At 35.5% G+C, this 23384-nt stretch overlaps 3 protein-coding genes and 1 non-coding gene across 5 annotated transcripts; 3 read left to right on the top strand and 1 right to left on the bottom strand.

Moving 5' to 3' along the window:
- Window positions 1-1084: 1084 nt before the first annotated feature.
- On the bottom strand, window positions 1085-1157 carry TRNAR-CCU. The gene has a single exon. It is a non-coding gene; the product is annotated as a tRNA-Arg (tRNA).
- A 368-nt stretch (window positions 1158-1525) lies between these two features.
- LOC116142318 lies at window positions 1526-5263 on the top strand. Of its 2 annotated transcripts, none has more exons than XM_031427751.1 (8): window positions 1526-1988; window positions 2728-2863; window positions 3267-3337; window positions 3466-3517; window positions 3626-3678; window positions 3764-3876; window positions 4665-4767; window positions 4954-5263. In XM_031427751.1, the coding sequence occupies exons 1-8, from the start codon at window positions 1676-1678 to the stop codon at window positions 5046-5048; spliced, it is 936 nt and encodes a 311-aa protein (XP_031283611.1). In that variant the 5' UTR covers window positions 1526-1675; the 3' UTR covers window positions 5049-5263. The 2 variants fall into 2 exon arrangements, with proteins under 2 accessions (XP_031283611.1, XP_031283610.1); XM_031427750.1 differs by having other exon boundaries at window positions 3617-3678.
- A 6349-nt stretch (window positions 5264-11612) lies between these two features.
- Window positions 11613-21759, top strand: LOC116142327. Its single transcript, XM_031427758.1, has 5 exons — window positions 11613-11790; window positions 13510-15273; window positions 20182-20713; window positions 20928-21622; window positions 21739-21759. The coding sequence occupies exons 2-5, from the start codon at window positions 15268-15270 to the stop codon at window positions 21757-21759; spliced, it is 1254 nt and encodes a 417-aa protein (XP_031283618.1). The 5' UTR covers window positions 11613-11790; window positions 13510-15267.
- LOC116142328 (probable disease resistance protein At1g15890) lies at window positions 13511-14875 on the top strand. The gene is made up of 2 exons (XM_031427759.1): window positions 13511-14158; window positions 14279-14875. Exons 1-2 carry the CDS (start codon window positions 13511-13513, stop codon window positions 14873-14875), a joined length of 1245 nt encoding a protein of 414 aa, XP_031283619.1.
- Window positions 21760-23384: the final 1625 nt, after the last annotated feature.

The following is a 23384-nucleotide window of genomic DNA, read 5'->3' as shown; positions in this document are numbered from 1 at the left end:
TAACTTAGAAATTATTAAAACTAATTTGTACATATAATATTCTATAAAATGTCAAGGTTAGTTTCAAGACTGAAAAAAAAAAATTGTTTCAAAAAAAAAAAAAAAAAGGGATTGAAATAAAAATATTAAAACGAATTTAAACCTAAAATATATTCTAAGAAACACGTTCGTTTGTTTAATTATTTTTGTACTATCCTATTTCTATTCTACCTAAAATACACATTTGTTTCCTATTCTGAAAATTCTATTTATTTTATTTAATTATTTTAAAACCCCATAAGTTTGTTAATTTAACTAAACACTCCCAAAAAAGTTTAGAAATTGACAAAAATACCCTCATCCACCCATATTTTTCAGATTCCAACCACCACCGCCAGAAGGTGGTTGGAATCTGGTATAATGCGCACTACCGACTGGATCTAGCTGGTAGTGCACTGATCTATCATTTTTCGGCCAGATCTAATGTGGATCTAGCCGGAAAAGACCAGATCTACGACTAAAGATCTGGCTGTCGACAGTCGTATTTGGCCGTAGAGTTGGAAAATGCCATCTCAGCGCACGACCAGCCAAATTCAGCTAGTTGTGCGTCGATACAGCGACTCCAACCACCCTCTGACAGTGGTGGTCGGGTGTCGATATTTAATGGGTGGGTGGGGGTGTTTTTATAATTTTTAATGTTTTTATTACGGGGGTGTTTTTATAATTTTTAATGTTTTTATTACGGGGGTGTTAGTAAATTAACAAACTTAGTTTGTTAATTTTCAAATCTTAAATCTTTATTCCCACCCAACTCTTACTTTTTCAAAAATACTATCCAAAATACTAAAACAAATGGACCATAAGTTTTGGACCTAAAATTATTAAAACAAACAAAACATAGGGATTAATGTGAAATTATTAAAATAAATTTGGACTAAAATTATTTCTTAACATATCAAGGTTTTTTTTTTTTTTGGTCAGAACATATTAAAATTAAACAAGGTAAGTTTAAAAAGTTTCACAAATTTGGTTCTGGGCCTAAAAGAAAATTTCAAAATATATGGGCCTAAAAAGTTTTCCAAAATATTAAATTCATGGTAATTTTCGCGCCAGGTAGGGGTCGAACCTACGACTTTCTGCTTAGGAAACAGACGCTCTATCCACTGAGCTACAGGCGCCGCTCGCTTTTTTTTTTTTAAATAATTTTATCTATACTTTAATCCCGAAAATGAAAACATTACTTTTATGTACCTAATTCAAAATTCGAATCCAAAAATGAAATCGTCACATTTACACTCCTGAAAAACAAATTGTAGCCAATCCGAAAATGAAAACGTGACATTTACACCCCTGAAAATTGGAACCGTTTGTAAGAAATGAAAACGTTACATTGACACTTATAAAAAACCATTTGTAGCCAATTCCAACTCAAATCCAAAATTCAAATCGTTACATTTACACCCCATTTGACATTTGTATTGTAGCCAGGTTAAATCCAATATAAAATTACACCCCTGAAAAACCATTTGGAGCCCATTTCATTCAAATCCAAAATTGAAAATGTTACATTTACACCCCTGAAAAACCATTTGTAGCGAACAATTCCTGTTCCAAATTTTGAATTCAAACATTTCACCAACAAAGGAGAACTAGAAACTGAAGAAGAAGAATACCCGCTTGGAGCTCAACAACGAAAATGGAGGAAACCATTTCAAACCTCTGCAAAACCCTAGCTTATTTCTGCAACCATGTAGACAACAGTTGCGAAGCTCTGAAGCAATCTGTGCAGCGGCGTCCCATCCCTCTCGATTCAGCTTCTTCAACCTTCATCCAGTGCCTCAACCGCCGCGTTTCAACCGTCACTTCTGATCTCAATTTGCTCGATTCGATGTCGTTTGGTACTGTCTCTTTTGAGGAGTTATTAGGACACTGCAATGAAGTTTACAAGACCAACCAAACCCATCTTCTTCAACTCCATGATCGCCTTAAAACCTTCAATAATATTCCTGGTATTTTATTTTTATACAATTATGAGTCTTTTTTTTTTTTTTTTTTTGAAAAAAATTATTCAGTTCAATTTTCTTGTGTTTTTTTCTTTTCATTTTCTTAGTAAACAAACAAAAAATGTATTTTGAAATTGGAATGATCTTTGTGGTTAGTGATTATCATGAGTAGTTTCTTCATTTTGTCTCTTTTTTTCGTTAATTTTCATCAGCTGTTAAATTGCACATGAGAAATGTAGATGAAGGATATAGTTTTGATTTGGGCTATAAGGGTATTCAATTTTCTTGTGTTTTCTTTCATTTTCTTAGCAAACAAACAAAAGGGTATTATAAAATTGGGTCAATCCGGTAACGGTACTGGAGACTGCGGTTTCTTAATAAAAAATTGTCATATTAGTAGCATTCAAACCTTAAAGTGGTAATAAATTTGAATAGTATACTACATCATCTTAGTGAAATAGAATGTACTTGTCTTATACAATAACATTGTAATGGCGTCTTGAAATTACTAGGCTGGTACAATAGTGCTCCCTGTATGTAAAGCGTCAATGTAAAATTTGTGAAAGATATATGCAAGTTGTAGCACAAAAGTAAGACTTTTAACGAGATGGGTTATAATGTAATATGCTCCGTACTCATGTATTTATTTTACTGGTTAGGTGCAATGATGTAATCATTTCCTTTAAAATTTTGTTTACTGGAATTAATAGTGTTGAGCTTTGTTTGTTGGTGAGTGTGAGCTTAGAATTCAAGATTGATGATGAAGATGAGGGTTGCAGTTTGTCGACACCTTTTGGTTTAGACTCAAAGGATGAGATGGAGTCATCATCACCAATCTCTTTTTCGCGTTCAGTCATGAAGAGCTTGGAAGAAGACACTCTGTATCCTTGTTTACAATGTTGACTAGTTTTCTTATTTTGTTGGAAATTTTGGCATGTTGGTACTGACCGGTAACATTATTGAGGTAGTTAACAATGCAAGAAAGGTAACATTACATGCCAGTTAACAACGCAAGAATGGGAACAAAAGGCAAAATAAGTTGAGATATTGAACTTGATGATGACAAATAGTTCAATATTAGGCTTGGTTGAATTGATATTTTTCCCCTCTCTTTAGTGAGAAAACCATACTGTTAAATTTGGAGGTGCAGCAACTGAAGGAAGTGTATAAGTTACAATTATTTTGAGATCTGCAAAAGATTCTTTACAAGTTGGAAGTATAGGTTAATAACTATGAGAAAATCTCATTGATGCGAAGAATTCTGTTTTCCTTGATTTTCTTTAGGCTTGATGAATCATTGAGTTTAAAGAATCTTGGGCTGTCAGATGTTTGTCTTGCCACTTTAGCATCTGAAGGCGAGTAACAATTGCTTCATGGCTAAAACGTTTCTTAATAATTCTATAAACTAAAATTTCAGTTGGTTCAATTTATAACCAAACTTGTAATGCTTGCTACTAATGCCTACTCTGGCTTTCTGTTTTAGTTGATAATGATAGCACTGATGACCAAGATATGTGTTTCCAAGAACCAATGAAGTAAGTTTTTGAGCTCTTAAAACTTTTTGTGTTGCTCAAGGTTGAGCAAAGCTCTGTTAGCTCTTTTCTTAGCACTTGCTCTAATTCTTTCAATATTAGATGTTACGGGGACAAACTGCATGAGATAAAGGATCCAAGTCACCATACTATGAAGATGGAAGGTAGAAAGAAAATAGTCCGTTAAGAGTTTCATTATATCGCATCAATGAGTGTAATGATTATAGTTATCATTTATTGTGAAAGTAGGGGAACTGAAAGATGAGCCAATGTCCTTTGAAGCTACTGGTCCTGTAATAAAGGTATCGAAGGATGACTATGACAGCATTCCGTCCTACATGAAAACCCTAACTTCATGGGAGGTATGAAATTTTTTATGTTTCTCGTGATAATTTATTAAAAGAACATTATGTTATAAATAATTTGGGGGTTACTAAAGGGAATGACTTTTATTGAATTTGGAGAAATAAGATGGTAAAATGTGAATCTGTCTTGGAACTCAAGGAAATTTAAACCCCACAAAATCTGTATCCTTTTCTATTTTCAGCAATTCTTGAATGTTGGAAAGCTTGACTGATCACTGGTTAATACTCTTTTGCCAAGGTTTATAAGTATCAGATTCTCTGTCTTCTATAACAATTATATTTGCTCTGTTAAAATCACACAGTAAGCAATTGTCATGTAACAAACTGAAGCTTGTTTCTTTGCCTTGTCGGTTACATCCTTAGGCTAATGGTTTTGTATCTCTACTTGAAATTAAAAAATATAAACCGTCGATGAGGACTTTAATCTGTTTAGGAATTCATTTAGTATGATAGCTGGAATGGAACATTTCGAAGCTGTATGTTGCATCATGCTTCCTGGATAATTTAATGCAATTGAGTTGCCACTGCCATTATGCCCTTTATATACTATAATTGCTTTATAGTTTCTCTCATATCTCAATGAGCAAGCAGCAGAAATGAGACAAGGCTTCAGTTCTAAATAGGGTATGCCAAGGGCCAAAAAATTAGTTCTTCTGTTTATCAATATTCTTACAACATGGAATTGCCTTTTGATTAAAATATGTTGCATGCATATTTGAATGGCTTTATTTAGGATTTTATAGCTAATAGCTTAATAATCTTGCTGGTGCATTATTGAGTAACAGGATCTGCTTGTTGCTGTCGAGAAGATCAACTCAAAAATGAGAAAGGAGAAAACAAAAGGATGTGACTACTTCCAGCAGGACGAAATTGCATCTTTGGACCTGGGTATGTATATCCAGCCAGTTTTTTTTTTTTTTTTTTTTTTTTAAATTGTACGTTTTCATAGTTATCAAATAGCAGTACTGCTGTTTTTGGTACACATACAAATAGCAGTACTGCTGTTTTTGGTACACATACAAATAGCAGTACTTTTTAACATATTTCACATCTTTTGCTCTTGTTTTCATTCAGGACACAAAGCCAGAGCTTATCTACTGCTGCTCACACGTCTAAATCTTTTACGTGTTGAAACAATCGATGGTCGTATAAGCTACCGAGTTCTGTGAACAGACATGATATTACTAAATATAGGTATAGATAATGCGATCATATACCTTATTCAAGTTTTACTCTCTTAGGTTCATTAGGAGCTCCGCTTGTTTTCTTTTTGGTTACAGCATTTTGCTTATACAACCTTTGCTGCATAGCAATTAGATTTGTAAAACTTCATTGATAGGTTTTTTCTTTTTATATTGTTTTATGATATTTGTATTTTTCATTCTTCCATTACGTTAATGATAAAAGAGCTTATATGTTTGTCAAATGAAATATATTTTTCAAAATGTTCAGCTTTTTATAAGGCCGAATTACAATTTTTCCACTAAGATTGGCATAAAGACACTTTGACAAATTTAATTAGAGTAAATGACTTTTTTCCACCCAAATAATGGTCTAATGACACTTTTCCACCTAAAGCACAATTCCGTAAATAAATTTGGTTGTGGAGAAGGATAGGATGGTTAAAAGTCTGTTATAAATAAGGGTAGGACGGTCAATTAACAAAACCCTATCAACCCCCAACCGTTTGCACCACCATTTGTTGCCACTCCCTCACCATGCAACTGTTGTGTTTAAGCTCAATCGGCTTGATTCCAACACTGTAGATACCCCATGACCCAACCATCTTCACGCACTTGACCCCTTTAAAAACCATAACTTTCTCGACTAATTGAACCCATCGTTTGCTAGCCACCACCAACTTGATTGTGTCGTGCTTTTTTCCCTTTTTTTAGCTAATTTCATTGTTGGAAACCTTCCTTGAGGCCACTTTTGTAACCATCGGCCATCCCTCACCAAAACTCCATCTTCCCCAACCACGACAGTTTGCCATTTGTTGGCCACCACCCCAATTAGGGTTTTGCGAAATTGTTGAATTTTGGGCTTAATTGGTGTCGGTGTTGATTGATTTTGGAAGCGTGTTGATTTGTGCTGTGATTTTGAGTTGTAATTGCATTTTTCGGCCACCGCCACATCTTTTCCTGTTTGGGGATTTGCCCTAACCAAAACCCCTAAGCTTCTAACCATATCACGCGTGTGGCGTCCCTTGCTTGCAATTGGTGGTGTTGAGGGTGAATTATGGCGGTTGTACAGTGGGTGTGGGTCACGAGAAACAAACATAAAGGTTAGTTCACATATGAGCAATAATGAAGAAGATATAGACCAATTTCGTGCTCCCCAATTCTTGCCAAGTCAGCAAACAAGGGCTACATATGTTGGTCCAAAAATGGAAAAGATTTCATCTATCTTTTGGGACCACAACCAAAAAAAGGAAAAAAAAACTTATTACCCTGGACCACAAGAGGATATTAGGACACCTGTAGATGGTCTTCATGACAGCACAACAAATGCAAAGAAAATATCTCAACTGATAAAGATAAAAATGCAACTTGTGCAAAGTGAGTCAAACATGAGATGTTAGCACAGCAAAAAAGTGTGTGCACACACGATGTAAAATGCGAAATGAAATGCAACATGCATATGTTTGACATAAGTGTGCAAGCACACATCCACTGTGAACACACATGAAATGAAAATGCAAAAGGCATAAGTTTGACATAGCTAAACACGTGGAGGACAAAAACAATTCCAACTTTTTGTTGGACCACAAACATATCTTTTCTCTTTCTTAGAGGACCACAAACAAAGTCTTACAACCTTTTAGGATCACATAAGAAAATTGTGACACATATAAAGTTAGGTCACAAAGAATATCATGAATCAAAACAAGCTTGATGGGCATGACAATCAAAGAGAAAATGCCACTTGACAAAATGTGTCACCATAACATAAGTTTGACAAAAATATTAATAGTGGTCATGACATCGAACCTTCTTCCAGGGAAGTAAGCTCTACTCCATCGCTTGAAACCAATATCATGCTCAAGATACTTAGCAATTCTATTATCCTTGATTCGGATTTGCCGGAAGTGCCCCTAAAACTCATCAACTCGATAAATTTTTGCTACCATGTAGTATGTCTAAAAGAGGTCAACACACCTAAACTTTTGTTTTATGTTCTCGCCAAGGTGCCTCATACAGAATCCGTGATATGCTTGGGGGTAAATAGTGACAATCCCCTTCTTTATAGAGTTGTGCCTATTGGATATTATGCATAACTCGTCACTGTCAGACATTATCGTAAGTAATTGTTGGAAAAACTAGTTCACGACTTGTTGTTCTCAAAGTCAACCATACACCATGTAACGGGGTATGTGTAATTCTTGCTATCTGGTGCAGTGGCCACCAACAATGTACCTTCATACTTTCTCGTCAAAAAGCAACCATCAACAGCCAACATATTTCTCATGTTTACAAAACCCTTTATAGCAACACCATAGGCAACAAATACTATTTAAACCTCATATTCTAGTCCCACTTCAAAGTCGTGTTGCTAACTTGGTTTGTCAACTCAAACATATAACGGTACGCTTATAATACTGCGTACCCGTGCTCTGGCGTATCCCTCACAAAATCTTGTGCATGTTGTCTCTCTTTCCAGCATTTCCAATAACTAACATAGCATCTCAACTCTGTGTGCACAAGTCTCTGAATGTCCTTAGGAGATGGACCTTTCCCTTCAACAAATTGACTTTTGACAAATTATCCAATAACATCAGCAGAGGCTTGTCGATGATCACATGAATTATGTCCCAACCCACATGTGTGCTTGCGAGTATATGTGCTAACAATAAATTTTTCGGACTCCGCCAACCTTTTACAATAAACCAGTCACTTGTACTTTCGGTCACGACATGCAATCGTCACTAGTGATAAATTAGACTTTTTGGTGATAAACTCAAAATTACCTCTCACGGTAATAAGTTTTAGCTTCCTCACCACTTCCTCCTTGTTGTCAAATAAATAACCTACGCGCAAGTGCAATCCATCAATAAAAACGTGAGCTAATTCACTACTACCCACAATTGCCGCCTCTAAACTTGTATAAACGACCATAGTATTCTCTTTCTCACAAACTACACCTTCTGCATAATTTGTATTTATAGGAATCTCTACATCTGCGGGAACATGTACAGGGTCCTCCTTGTCCACATTTTCATTCTGCCCCACATGACCAACCTCTTCTACAGTGTCATCCTCACCACTCAAATCACCGCCTAATCTTGATTTTTCAACAAATAAGTCAATGCTCTCGTAGTTAAAATTAAAACTAGCACTCTCCCCACCCAAATTACCGCTCACTTTTGAACCAACTTCCAAAGCTTTATCTACAACCGAAACCATTAAAATCAGCCTCGAACCATTATCGCCCACATCAAGATAAATAATTTCACACCTTCATCAAACATTAATACAATGGGGGGTACCCTAAAATTTGCAGGAGCTCTGCTTAAAACAGACTTCACAACTATATCACTATGTGAGCAACTCAACCCATCTTTTCTAATGATTTCATCAATTAACTCATCAAAACTAACTTTTGTACTCACAACAATTGCTTTAACTTGTTTGCTCTTCCCAATCCACTTCCAACAACTTTTTTCCTCTACCCACTCACCAAAATATTGAACACCCAAAACCACTTGTCCCATGTCTAAGAATAGCCAAGTACCTATAATGCAAGAAAACAAAAATTATTAACCGATATATTAAGGGTTAGCAGATTTTAAAAAGCATCTCCAGAGTCGCTTAAGGATGTGGTGCATCGCTTAAGTGATTTAATATATCGCCTACTGGATCACTCAAGCGATCTGGTATAAATAAGTCTAATCGCTTAAGCGATCTTATGCCATATACCAGACTTCTAGCAGATCGCTCAAGCGATCTTCTACCATATACCTGATCTCTTAAGCGATTTGCCATATGCTGCATTAAACCAGACATACCAAATCGCTTAAGCAATCCATCAGATCTAGAACACATTTTTAGTCATCTCCACCTACAATCGGTGCTACCACCCCCAGCTACCCACAATGCAAAAAAATATTCAACAAATTTCACTCATTTGAACTTGCATTACATCAAACACAACCCAACAACCTAAACAATTAAATCAAAATCATAACCCAAACCCAATCCATCATTAAATCTTTGTAAATCAAAATTTAAAATGCAAAGAGTAGATACATATTCCTAGATGAAATGTCAGGAGGAGGAGGAGGCAGATCTTTGGCGGAGAAGATGTTAATTGCGGAGGAAGAAGAAGATGTAGACGAAGGAGGAAGAAGAAGATGTAGACGAAGCTTAGAAGAAACAACAACCAAAGGAGGTGCGTTAATGGCGGGAGGAAGAAGAAGAAGGTGTTTGGGTTTGTTTGCAAGAATTTTGGCTTTTTGGGGACATATTATAATTTTTAAAAGATTACACAATACTTCATTAATCCTAATTAACCACTAATCATGTTTAATTAACTTTAATCAATAATAAGACTATTTACTTAACACTTTAAAACTACAAAATCATTTAATTAAATTTGAACTTGATTTGGTCTTTTAATAAAATGTCCATAAAAAGGGTTGTCCAAAATTTAATACACTTGATTTTGAGTCATTTTTGTAGTTTAAGCGAATATTGAGGGAGATTACGGTTTATTTTCTTTTTTATATTATATATATAGAGAGGGAAAGACATAAATGCCCTTTTCTTGTTAATTTTAACATTTTACATTTAAAATTGGGTGGAATGTTGATAGTTTCTGAAGCTTTGGGTACACATGTAGTTTTGGTATAATTAGGAAGGGAAAAGAAATCAGCCATAAACATATATGAAAAGATTCTTCTTCCTACATGATTTTTTTTTTTTTTTTTTCAAATTATGATTATAACGAGAAGTCATAATTTAAAGCAAAGGATTCTTATTGGGTTAATTTTTAAAATCACCCCTGAATTTCCAACAAGTATTATTAATATTCATTAAATTTTAGGGATTTTCCACCACTCTGATGCTAAACGTAATTATAAAACCCCCTGAGATATCAGAAATAGCCAAAAAAACCCCTGACATTAGTTAGCTGTTATAACTTTTGGCACCTGATAGTGACATAGCAATGAAATCCCAAATTTGCCCTTTAAAATGTGGCATAAAGAGTAAAGAGAAAAAATTTTCCCTTTTATAAAAATCGTATTTTTTTTTCACTTTATTTTTTTTAATCTTTTTTGTCTTTTTTAATTTCATAATCTATTTTTTAATTTTTTAATATGGTCTTTTTAAAAATAATCTAATAACCGTAAATTTGGTTTTGAGTGATGCTATTGTTTAGTTGACCTCAATTACTATTTTCTTCTTAATTATAATTTTATCCTTTTATGAAAATTACTAAATAAAACACAAAAATATTTTATGCATAATTCATCCAGAATAATATTAACAATTGTATAAAGAAAGACTTAGATTAAAATATGTTGACCTATCTCTTCAATAATACAAAGTTCAAGGATGACTTATAGTATGTAATCCATTCACGACTTAATGAATTTCACCCCCCTTTTAATTTCAAGAACTAATCACATCACACCTTCCTTTTAACTTTAACATCTTTGAAAATTGAGGGTGATACCATTAATTTTCGAAATCTAAGGAGGTGACGGGTAAATGTTCCCCGTGCCTAAATCATAAACCAAAAATAAGTGTTCGTCTATGTTTGGTACACTTTTTTAATAGGATTTATAAATTCCTATTCTGAATAAATTTTAAGATAGGATTTTAAGAATGTGTTAGGTACATTATTGGAAAACATTTTCTAAAAATATTTAGATTACTTTTAACCCTCTATATTTGTTAATTTAGCTAAACACCCCCATCATAAAAATTTATAAATTAATAAAAATACCTCTACTCACTTAATCGACTTCCGACAACTAGCCATTACCATTGGACAGTGGTCATTAGTCGTCGAAATGGTGCATGATAGGTCAGATCCACGGTGGATTTGACTAGAAAATGCAAGATCAGGGCACGATCGGCCAAATTTAGCTGGTCGTGCATCATTCCGACGCCAATGGCCGGCGGTGGCTGCTGACAAGTGATTGTGGCTTGGGGGTGGAGGTGGGGGTGTTTTTGTTAATTTATAAACTTTTATTATGAAAGATAATTATTAAATGTTTTGAGTTGAATAGAATTTGACTGTATTTTGAATTGAATAGTCAATATTAAAACAAATACGTTTTTTGTTGGATTAAATAGGATAATAGAATATAATAGAGTCTGTAAAGTGTACCAAAGGCAACCAAGAATAAAGATAATTCAAGGAAAATTGATATTACACTTACAAAGTTGAGATCTCAAATTGGAAAAAGCAATATTTTTACAATCTAAATAACTAGTTAAAAGGTAGCTTTTACAATAAGTTCAACATTTAGATCTAGTAGCTTTTACAATCTAAAAACACTTTTAATAGTTTAATTACCCAAAAAAAAAAAAAAATGATTGCTAAGGGCAAAAACTTTATTTTGCTTCTTTTAACGGATTTTGATTAACGAAGATTGAATGAATGGCGGGTCGGGTTAGTAATTCATGAAACCATGGGGTTTACTTAAAGTTTCCCAGATCCTGCTAGAAGTTCAAAAATGTGTTGAAAAATAAAACATAAATAAAGGCCCAAGCTGTAGGTGCTGCTGTGCATGGTCCAGCATGAAAATATTATGTAGATTATCATTTCTTCTGTCACCGGCGTTGACTGACTTACTGAGTAGACTGGTTTTGATCTCGTCAGATTTAGAAGGAATTCCTCCAGTTTTGAGCTGCTTCAGAGCTTCTGGGAACGAGAAGAGGCAGTAACCAGGCAATTTTCCAGGTTTGTTCCTAACTATTTTGGGTTGACCAACAACAAGATCTATTTGTCTCAGCTTGATAAGAAAAAACTGTTTTTAAAATATAAATGATGTTTAGTTGAAAAAGCGGATTTGAAAGTTACTTACTTGATGCAAACCATCACCATGTTGGCCATTTGGTCCATATTCTTCTTTTAATTATAAATTTTGAGACTAGTAATATGTTAATTGACAGATCTCTTGGTTTTCATTGTTGAGATGAGTTATCACATATGTAGATAAATTGTTCGTTATCAATTCTTTTTTTGAGACTGTGTTAGTTTAAATTAGTATTAGAGCCAAGTATATAGAGTCGTTTATTTCTTTCTTTTGGAATATTTCCTACAAATTCTAAGTAGCCAAACATGTCTCAGAAATTATCTTTGCTTCAAAAAACTGTAGAGAAAACATGAATGTTGTTTGCAATAAGTGGGTTTTTAGAGCTAGGTTTCATGCTAATGGAAGTATTCAAATATTAGGCTAGATTAGCAAGCAGAAGTTTTCGACAAACCCTTTAAAAAACACAGTATATGCAGCATGCAGCCTGAGGATTTTGAAGATTATGGATAAAACATGCTCGTAGACCTTGGGTTTCATAAGATAAAAGCTAGCACTACTGTAGTGGGGATTTTGTTATTCCAAGTCTGGTAGCAGTTTATCATTTACAATGCTAGATAATTGTCGTATTTTTCTACTGGTTTATGTGGATGATATAACCACGAGTCTTTTTACCGATAACCCCCTAGTTTGCTTTGAGGACTTTGGGATTAATTAGCTCCATTATTATGTTTGACGCTCATAGGTACTCTGCTTGTGTTTTGCTAACTTGAACTAGTTACATACATGATTTATTAAGCCAATACAAATTCGTCTGCAGCTAAACTTTATGTAACTCCAATGACTTTAACAGTCAAACTCTCCTTGCATAATAGCCCATTGTTTGATCAGCCTTCTCTCTACATAAGCATTATTGAAAGGCTGCAATATCTCAGAATGACAACACCCAATATTTCTTAACGTGTAAACAAGCTTAGTCCATTCTTGGGAGCCCCTATTAATCACCATTGACAAGCTTGCAAACAAATTCTTAAGTATTTCAAAGGTATAACAACCCACAGTCTGCATTTCCATCTTTTTTTTTTTTTTTTTTTTTGTTTTGGCTAAAATGTAGGTTAAATTTCTTGGTTTTCCTACTTTTCTGTGTGATTTTTTTTTAAAGGACAGGGGTGGGTCATTACCCAAAGCATTTTTGAACCTGTATCCTACTCCCAAGGATCAAACCTGGGTGGCCAGCCAAAGAAAGTGGCTGGTAAACTGCCAGGCTAAGCCCTTGGGGAGCTATGTTTTGGTGTGATAATTTAGGTGCTAGTTTCACTTGCTTCAAATCCAATTTTGGACAAAATATATATCAACTAATGTATATTTTACAAGGTACCTTGAAAAAGCTTCTAGTCTGCTATGTTCCAAGTCTTCCAATTGCCAGATTTCATTTCCGTAGAGACAAGCTTACTATCATACCTTTCAGTACAGCCAGGGGCCCTTTTATCTAACTCTTTTCTACAGTTAGTGATATTGAACTTTGAAACTATATTTAGAAGCAAATTGGTTATCTGCAATTCAATTTTGTTTTGATCATACAGATTTTTTAGTTTGGTAGCAAATTCTCTTTAATACATTGCATGAAATTTCAACAATATTTGCAGAATGCCTGTTGAGCCACTGACAGCAACGCAAACAGTTGTAGCAGGAGCCGATTTTGCAATTAAACAAGGTACAGGCATACTCAGCTATCTGACACGTAAATATGGTTATGTGAAACGTATGCAGGAGAATTATGACAAACTTATGAAGGAATATAGTAAACTATGCGCTCAAGAGGAAGATGTGAGGAACAAACTGGAAAGAAATGAAACAGAAGTAGAGGAGACAAATGAATGCAAACACTGGCGGAACGAAGTGAAAAAAATCAAAGATGATATCAACGAATTGAAGACAGAGTACCTAAAGGTTTCCAAATGCTTTTGTGGACTATGTCCATTTTGTTATCTCCTGAATCTTGGTAGAAGAATTGTAGAAAAGATTGGGGACGTAGTTTCTTTGAGAGAAGAAAGGGGCAAGATAAGTATTTTAATTATTAAGAAGGCACCGGCTCCACATATAAGGAATCCTACCAACAGAAGTAGCGAATTTCAGTCGATTGATGGGGACTTAAGAATGCTACGGGAGTATCTGAGGAATGAGAATATCAAAACAATTGGCGTGAGGGGACCGATAGGAGTTGGGAAAACTACAATAATGAACTGTCTGCAGCAAGAAATGGAGAAATGTAATGACTTTGAGATTGTTTTTTGGGTAAGTGTAGGCAGAAGAAAAAATATTGAAGGATACATACAAAAAGAACTTCTGAAGCGGTTGAAAATAAAATTAAAAAATTTCAGCGAGGAAGAAAGAAAAAGCATGCTTTATAATCAGCTGAAGAAGTACAAGAGCTATTTATTGTTACTTGATGAAGTTTTTTCCAACATTGATTTGGAAAAAGTAGGCATTAATGATGAACAAAATGGAAAGGTGGTCTTTGCATCCAGGTATATAGATGTTTGTGAGCATGGGGACGAAGAGATCGAAGTGAAGAGATTGTCAAGCATGGATGCTCAAAATATGTTTTGGGAGATAGTGGGTGTGCATTTGAAGGATAATCCACACATCAAGACGGAGGCAGAATTGATTATCAAGTTCTGCAGTGGCATGCCATTCCTGATAAAGATGATAGGAAACAACTTGGCAACTAAAATCAGGTGTCAACCAACAAATGCAGACATTGTTGCAATATGGCGGAATACAAAGCATAAATTATATTCACCAACTGGGAAACTGAAGCAAGAATTGGGAGAAGTTTACAAATTACTTCAAGTTGAAATGGAAGAGCTATCAGAAGATGAGAAGCCTTGCTTTCTATATTTGGCAAATTTTCCTGCTGGTCATGAGCTTCATATGGATTATATAATCGAGTGTTGGAGAGTAGAACAGTTTTTAAATGAATTGCAAAAAGCTTGGGGAGGCACGAGATGAGGGGCGTGATATATTGCTTAATTTTGTAAACAAACTCTGCTGGAAAAGGGAACGAAGATGGGACGATATAAGATGTTTGAGTTTTATCAAGGTTGGCATTTAGATTTGCCAAACACAACGAGAACAATTATGTTCAAGACAAGAAATGGTTAGAGAAATAAAATGGGAAGATGCAACAGGATCTCAATGTTTGGCGATTTGTGCCGACCCTGTCTGCTAGATAAGCCCAATTCTGAAAGAATCTTAACATTGTTACTTCAGGAAATTAATAGCTTGGCAAAATTTCCAGGATCATTCTTTGTGCATATGGTTGCGCTTCAACTTCTGACTTGTATAAAACGAAGATCAAAACTCTTCCACCATCCATCTCCAGTTTGAGAAATCTCAAAGCAATGTTCATGAAGTAAAAACAGTGAACAAAAAAAATAAGAAGGCTGAATGATTTTTCTATATTGATGTATAGCTATTTAAAGAGCTTAACTAGGAACAAAAAAAAGGCAGCTAATCTCCCTAATTAAGAAGAAATATAGTAGTCAACTTACTACCCTAATATAGAAGAAAATAAATATGATTCCTAAGATTACAGCTGATAAACTTCTAAACAACTAAATATAGAGTATAACAAATATGGTACATAATCACATTATTTACGAGATCTTTCAACAATCCCCCAGCTGGCATGAAGATATCACTCATGGCAAGCTTGCTAACTAGATTCTCAGTTGCACCTTGGGGAGACTTTGTTAGTATATCTGCTGTTTGGCTAGCAGTGGGATGTAGGACATAACATATCACACCACTATCTATCTTCTCCTTGATGAAATGTTTGTCAACTTCTACATGTTTGTTTTGTCATGTAGAAATGGATATGAGCTATAGAGATTGCAGCCTTGTTGTCACAGTAAACTTTAATAGGTGCTGGTATAGGCATCTTCAATTCTTCTAGGGTCTTTTATCCATAACACTTCACAGAACCCATGTGCCACAAAGCGGAATTTTGCTTCAGCACTACTCCTTGCCACCACACTTTGTTTTTACTTTTCCAAGTAACAAGATTTCCGCCTACAAAGGTACAATAACCTGAGGTGGATCTTCTATATTACATCTCCTGCAATTTGCATCTGTGTAGGCTTCTATCAGAAGATGTTCTCCTTTTTTGAAAAAAAGTCCTTTGTAGGAGTTCTTTTGAGGTATCTCAAAATTCTGAACACGGCTTCAAAGTGAGTAGGTCCAGGTGAATGCATGAATTGACTCACACACTCACTGCAAAAGCTATGTCAGGTGAGTGTGAGCCAAATAGATTAGTCGACCTACCAATCTTGATAACGTTCTTTGTCCATTATCTCATTAGCTGCTGCTATTTTCAACTTACATTAGGTTCGATTGGCGGATCTGCTGCCTTACAACCTGTCATTCCTGTTCTTTCGAGTAAATCAAGCACATACTTGCGTTGGTTGACAAAAATTCCCTCCTTGGATCTTGCAAACTCCATCCCGAGGAAATATTTCAGCTTTCCCAAGTCCTTAATATCAAATTCGACTTCAAGTTTCCTCTTCAAGTTGCTAATCCAAGAGATCATCCCCTGTCATGATTATGTCATATACAACACAAAAATAGTTACTTTACCTTTGATGGAATGTTTGAAAAACAAGGTGTGATCAGCTTGGCTTTGAGAGAAACCATGTCTCTTGATAACATCACCAAAACGCTCAAACCAAGCTCTAGGGGACTGCTTTAGTCCATATAGAGACTTTTTTAATTTGCACACTTTGCCTTTTCCAAGTTTTCTTTCAAATCCGAGTGCCAAGTCCATATATACTTCTTCTTGCAATTGTCCATTTAAAAACGCATTCTTTACGTCAAATTGATGAAGTGGCTAGTTGAAGTTAACTACAAGAGAAAGAAGTACTCTAATAGAGTTAATTTTAGCAACAGGAGCAAAAGTCTCTTGGTAATCAATACCATGAGTTTGAGTAAATCCTTTTGCTACTAGTCTCGCTTTGTATCTCTCCACACTTCCATCAACTTTAAACTTCACCGTGAACACCCATTTGCACCCAACCGTCTTTTTGTCTTTGGGTAGATCAATGACAGTCCAAGTGTTATTTCTTTTAAGAGCATTTATTTCTTCCATCACAGCTAATCTCCAGCTCGGGTCATCTAATGCTTCCTGAATAGTTCTTGGAACAAACATATTAGAAATCCTAGACACAAATGCTCTATGATTTTTTGACAGTTTTTCATATGATAAGTATTGTGCGATAGGATGTTTAGTGCATGTTCGGATTCCTTTTCTTAAAGCAATTGGAAGATCAAGGTCAGAAGGAGTGGAAGTAGAGGGAAGGTTACTCTGAGTTGTATGGCCATTATTCTGCAAAGCTGATTGAACATCTGCTGAAGGAATAACTGGGGCTGTAGTAACTTTATGGAATTTCTTCCTAGTATAAACTTGCAGCTCATGTTGAGGATTATGATCCACTGGATTATGATCTGTTGGAAGTACTTCTCCCCCTGTCTCTGATAAAGTAACATCTGGCAAAGTAGGATTAATAGTGCTAACACTAGTTTCCATATCAGAATTAGTTAAAGAAATGGGTAAAGTTTCCCAAAAATTGTTTTCTTCAACTAAGTTCTCCCTCTGAAGAAATTTTTTTTGAAAAAAAGAGTGATCCTTGACAAACCTGACATCCATGCTCTCAAAAAATTTCTTTGTGACTGGATTAAAACACTTGTACCCACGTTTATTAGAAGCATAACCAATAAAAACACATTTTTCAGCTTTGGGATCAAGTTTTGAGCGAAACACATTTTTCAGCTTTGGGATCAAGTTTTGAGCGAAACACATTTGGGACATGCACATAGCAAACACATCCAAAAACCTTTAAAGGGAGATCTGTTGTTATCTTAGATGTGGAAAAACAATTTTTCAAAACTTGTAAAGGTGTTTGAAATTTCAGAACTCGAGATGGCATTCTGTTTATTAAATAACAAGAGGTTAGGAGTGCATTACCCCAAAGATATTTAGGAACATTCATGGAAAACATAACGTGGCCAAAGCACTCAAGTAAATGCCTATTTTTTCTTTAGCAATACCATTTGGTGTGGTGTGTCACGACAAGTAGATTGATGCAGAATACCTTTTTCCAAAATAAATGTTCTCAATATTGTTGAAATATTCAGTCCCATTATCCGTTCTTAGAATGCCAATTTTGTGAAATTGATTTTCAACCATGGGGAAAAATCTTTAAATCGTTGTTCAACTTCAGATTTCTTTTCAACAAATAAACCCAGCAAAATCGTGTGTGATCACAATAAATGTTAAACCATTTTTTTCCGAAAAGTGTGTTAACTTTGGATGGGCCCCAAACATCACTATGCAACAAATAAAATGGTTTTGAAGCAGAATATGGTTTTATTGGAAACGAAACACGATGACTTTTAGCTAAATGACAAGCCTCACAATGAAGTTTTGAACAATCAATTCCTTAAATAATTCAGGAAATAAAGATTTGAGATATGGGAAGACGGATGCCTAATCTTTATGCCATAACATAACTTGATCATGACAAAGCTTGAACTTGTACTACCTAATCCATGAGCTGTTTTATTCCAGAACCAGTTCCATCATAGTAGTACAACCCATTTATTTCTCTAGCAGTTCCAATCGTCTTCCCCGAGTTCTGGTCCTGAAAAACACAATTGAAAGGAGAAAAAAGAATGGAATACAGAGTCTTAGACAATTTGCTAACGGAAAGAAGATTACATGCAAGTTGTGAACATGTAAAACTGATTTCAAAGATATTTTTTCTGAAATTTTAATGTTCCTTTGCCTGACTAGGTGAAAAACTGCCATCAGCTATTCTGATTTTTTCGGAACCGGAAAATGGATAATATGAATCAAACAATTGAAAACAGCTTGTCATATGATCAGAGGCTCCTGAATCTATGATCCAAGGAGTAGTACTTCCTAGAACAAATAAAGCCAAAGAATTACACGTTTGGGCCAGAACGCATAGGAGCATTAGATGATGAGCAAGATTCAGTAGTTTAAGAAGATGACTTAATTGCTCTTTACTAAATGGAGATGACTCAGCCTATTTGGGTAGGTGTGCTATGTTCACCAGATTTTTTTCCCTTACCATTAGGTGTTTTACCATGCAACTTCAGCATTTTTTTGCGAGTATGGCGGGGCTTTCCATAGTAGTCACATTGCAGGTTGTTTTTGTCTTCTACACGCTGGTTTTGAGAAGTTCTACTGCTTACTTGGGCTTCAGGAATAGCCAGCACTGACCTTCCATGGACGCGTTTGAACCTGCAGTCTTCTTTCCCAACACACATGTCTCCGACTCTCTCTCTCCTTAACTCTGCAAAAACTTCACCAATTGGAGGCAGGGAATTTCTTCCAATTATTCGGCCACAGACCTCATCATATTCAACATTTAGACCTGCAAGAAATTTGAAGATTCGGCCAGTATCCACTATCTCTTTTACTGGTTGCAGTCATCCTTTGATCCACTCATAATCATTGAATAAGTCCAGGTCCTGCCAAATCCGTTTAAGAGAATTGAAATACTTGTCATGAATCCTCACCTTGGCAAATTTCCCCAAGTCGTAGGGTCAAATCGTAACTTGGGATTGATTCCAAGATCAGAGTCATTCTGTAAATTGTCCCATAATTCCTTGGCTGGAGTACACAGGTAGTTTGCACTTATCCTTCAGTCATGGAATTGAACAACCATGTCATTACCATTGAGTTTTCAGCATCCCAAATGGCATAAGTTTTGTCATTCACGTCAGGCTGCTTAGTATCACCTGTGATATAGCCAATCTTTCCTCTTCCCGGAGAACATGCGAACAGATTGTGACCATCGAAGAAAATTATCACCCTTAGTCGGATTGTAGTAATCTGAATGGGTGGTTTTCAGATGTATTTCTCTGAGGTTCGGACTGAGATGGCTGAAGAGGCTGGCTTTTCCCAGAAGTGACTTCAGACATTTTAGAGATAAAAAGAAAAAGGATTCAAACAGGATTTTTTTTTTCTACTCTGATACCATAAAAACAGTGAACAAAAAAATAAGAAGGCTGAATGATTTTCTATATTGATGTATAGTATTTAAAGAGCTTAACTAGGAACAAAAAAAAAAGGCAGCTGATCTCCCTAATTAAGAAGAAATATACTAGTCAACTTAACCCTAATATAGAAGAAAATAATATTGATTCTAAGATTACAGCTCATAAACTCTAAACTAACTAAATATAGAGTATAACAATAGGTACATAATCACATTATTTACGAGATCTTTAACATGAAGAATCGTGATCAATTAATAGAGCTTTGTGCTGAGGTAGGAGAACTTCATAGTCTTGAAATCCTTGACATACGTTATACTGGAATTTATAATTTGCCTATGGAAATAGGAAAGTTGACTGCTCTCAAGTGTTTGAGAGTTTCATTTAAAAAAGATATTGGGAACCAGAACCATGTTGATGGTGCGTCAAGGGAGATGATTTCTTCTGATGTAATTGCTAGACTTCATTCATTGGAAGAGTTGGGTATTGTTGTGGATCCAACTGATGGAAGGTGGGACCAAAATGTGGCACGCATTGTTGCTGAAATTGCTGATCTTAAAGAGTTGACTACTCTTTGTTTTTACTTTCCAACCTTGAGATGCTTCGAGACCTTTGTTAGTGGCAGTACATTGTGGAATGGAAACAATGCGTGGCAAGGCGAGAGACTCAGATCATTCAGCATTGTTGTGGGTCCTCAACAAGGAAATTCTCCAACTGAAATTGATGTCTCTGAATGGTCATCTGAAAAGCGTTTGAGATTTTCTGCAGGTGAGTGGGTTAATCCTTTTATTTCCATCTATGACTTTCATTATTTCTCTTCACAAAAGAACTGAACTAACTTCAAATTTACCAAATGGTTACTAAAACCAACTTTAATTCTCCTTATAAACTATCTTTGTAATACAAATTCTGTATTTATTTATCATTATTTCACTTTTCTAGTGAATAATTTTTCCGTTCTTATGTGGCTATGTGCCTTCAGGTGAAGCCTTTCCAGATGCAATTTTAAAGATATTGAAGCAAGCATTTTCTTTTGAGCTAATTGCTCATAAAGCTCCGAACTTATCAGTCTTTAGTGCTGATAATCTGGAAGGGCTTCAATCATGTACAATTGAAGATTGTCCTGAAATGATAAGCATCATCGACAGTGACCTTGTAAGCGGTGTTCCGTTTCAATGCTTAACTGAGTTACACCTAGATCGTCTTCCAAAATTGATGCACATTTGGAAAGGTGCAATTGTGTCAGGGAGTCTCAATATGCTCAAAACTTTAACACTAAAAGGATGCCATGTGCTGGAATTTTTATTCTCTCAGGAAGTGGTTACACATCTTAAGGAGTTGCAGTATCTGCAGATTGAGGAATGCCTAGCCATTAAGGAAATCATCAAGGATGAAAGTATAGTTGATTCCACGGCCTTTTCTAAATTGAAGAATTTGGAACTCATTAATCTTCCTTTATTGTCTACTATTTGCCATGATGTGTCAATCAAATGGGATGCTTTGGAGACATTGAAGATTAATACTTGTGTGAAGCTTACAAATTTCCCATCTACTTTCCGAACGGCAGAGAAATTGAGAGGGATCCATTGCAGTCCAGATCTGTGGAACCAGTTGGTTTGGCCGAATGATGGCGATGTTACAAAAGTCAACTTGCAAAGCTGCGTCGACCATTATGAGGTAACTTAAAAGACATAATTCTCTTAGAGGGCATTTCTTTGCTAGCTCTGCTTTAGATGACAATCACCAAAATTTCCAATACTAATTTGCAGAACTTGATTGAGTTCTTTTTGCAGGCATGCATTTGCGGATGGTAATCATTGTATTAATATCTGGAGAATTTCTTTCGGAAGTTGCTGCTTTTGATCTTTGCCTGTTGCGGATGTCAAATTTTAGTAATGCCATCTTCTCTTTTTTTTTTTTTTTTTTTGGTGGGTGTTGCCGTATACGTATCCTTTTGTTTTTGTATCGCACCGTGTGGTTGAAATATACCTTGCTTGAAGGTTGATTTAGAACATTTGTACTATTTATCTGGTATAAAATGTCAAAAAAAAAAAAAAAAAAAAATATATATATATATATATATATATACACACTAAGTTTACAATCCCACATCACAACCTTTTCTTACAATCATAATGTGACAATATGGTTGACACTACCACGTCAACTAACGACTTTTTGACTAAACATGAACTACCGTTCCGTAGAGACGAACAGCCGTTTTTTAGGGACAAACAACCGTTCATTCTCAAGGAATGGTTGTTTCTTCATAAGGAACAGTCATTTCATTCATAAAAAAATGGTTGTTCCTTCACAAAGAATAGCTTCATAAGGAACAAATATTCTTTATAAACGAACGATTGTTCGTCCTTAAGAAACAATCGTTCGTATTTAGTCAAAGTCATTTAGTGTCTTGAGTCATGATGGGAGCTGACGTGACAGTTACCAACTCAGCTATCACATTAGGATTGTAAGAGAAAATTGTGAGATTGAGTTGTGAGCGTAGTATTACTAAAAAATTAATGTTGGATATTAAAGTTTGGGAAGCTTATGGGTATGTTTGGTTTAATATTTTTCACTATCCTATTCATACTATTTCCAAAATACCTGTGGCTTCGTTTGGTTCACAATTGGGTGTTTTTGGGAAAAGTTTTCTGAAAAAAGTTAAAAAAAAGTTGAATTGGGCGGGTATTACGATGTAGGATTTATAAATTAATAAAATACCCCCTATATTTGTTTATTTACAAACACCCCCTATAATAAAATCTTAAAAGTTAACAAAAACACCCCCAACCCAATATCAAATACGGACAGCCGGCCACCACTGCCGGATGGTAGCCGGGTTCACCGTATTGGCGCATGACCGGCTGGATCTTGCCGGTCGTGCGCCGATATGGCCTTTGCCGGCCAGATCCACCGTATTTTCTTGTCAACGACGACCAACAAACGGTCGTCGTTGATGGTCAACGACGACTGTTTGTTGGCCGTCGTTATAAACCGTTACGGCCAGATCTTTGGCCTTAGATCTGGCCTTTTCCGGCCAGATCCACCATGGATCTGACTGGAAAAGGCTAGATCGGCGCACTACCGGCCAGATTCAGCCGGTAGTGCGCCATCCTAACAGATTTCGGCCATTTTTCGGCAGTGGTGGCCGGAATCTGGTAAATATTCTACATCGTAATACCCGCCCAATTCAACTTTTTTTTAACTTTTTTCAAAAAACTTTTCCCAAAACCCCCAAATTTTGAACTAAACAAAGCCCAAAGTTTTTGGGTATTTTACTGTTTAACTTTTTTGGGAATACTAAAAGTAGTATTCCCAATTGGCAACCAAACGAAGCCTGTTTGTTTCCCTATTCTGAAAATACTATTATATTTTATTCAACTTGTTAAACCTTTTAAGTTTATTAATTTAACTAAACAACCCTCGAAAAAAAGTT

This window comes from Pistacia vera, unplaced genomic scaffold (genome assembly GCF_008641045.1).
Source record: "Pistacia vera cultivar Batoury unplaced genomic scaffold, PisVer_v2 Contig407, whole genome shotgun sequence".
Classification (NCBI taxonomy): domain Eukaryota; kingdom Viridiplantae; phylum Streptophyta; class Magnoliopsida; order Sapindales; family Anacardiaceae; genus Pistacia; species Pistacia vera.
The sequence above is the reverse complement of the archived record's forward strand: the minus strand, read 5'-3'. Positions and strand labels throughout refer to the sequence as shown.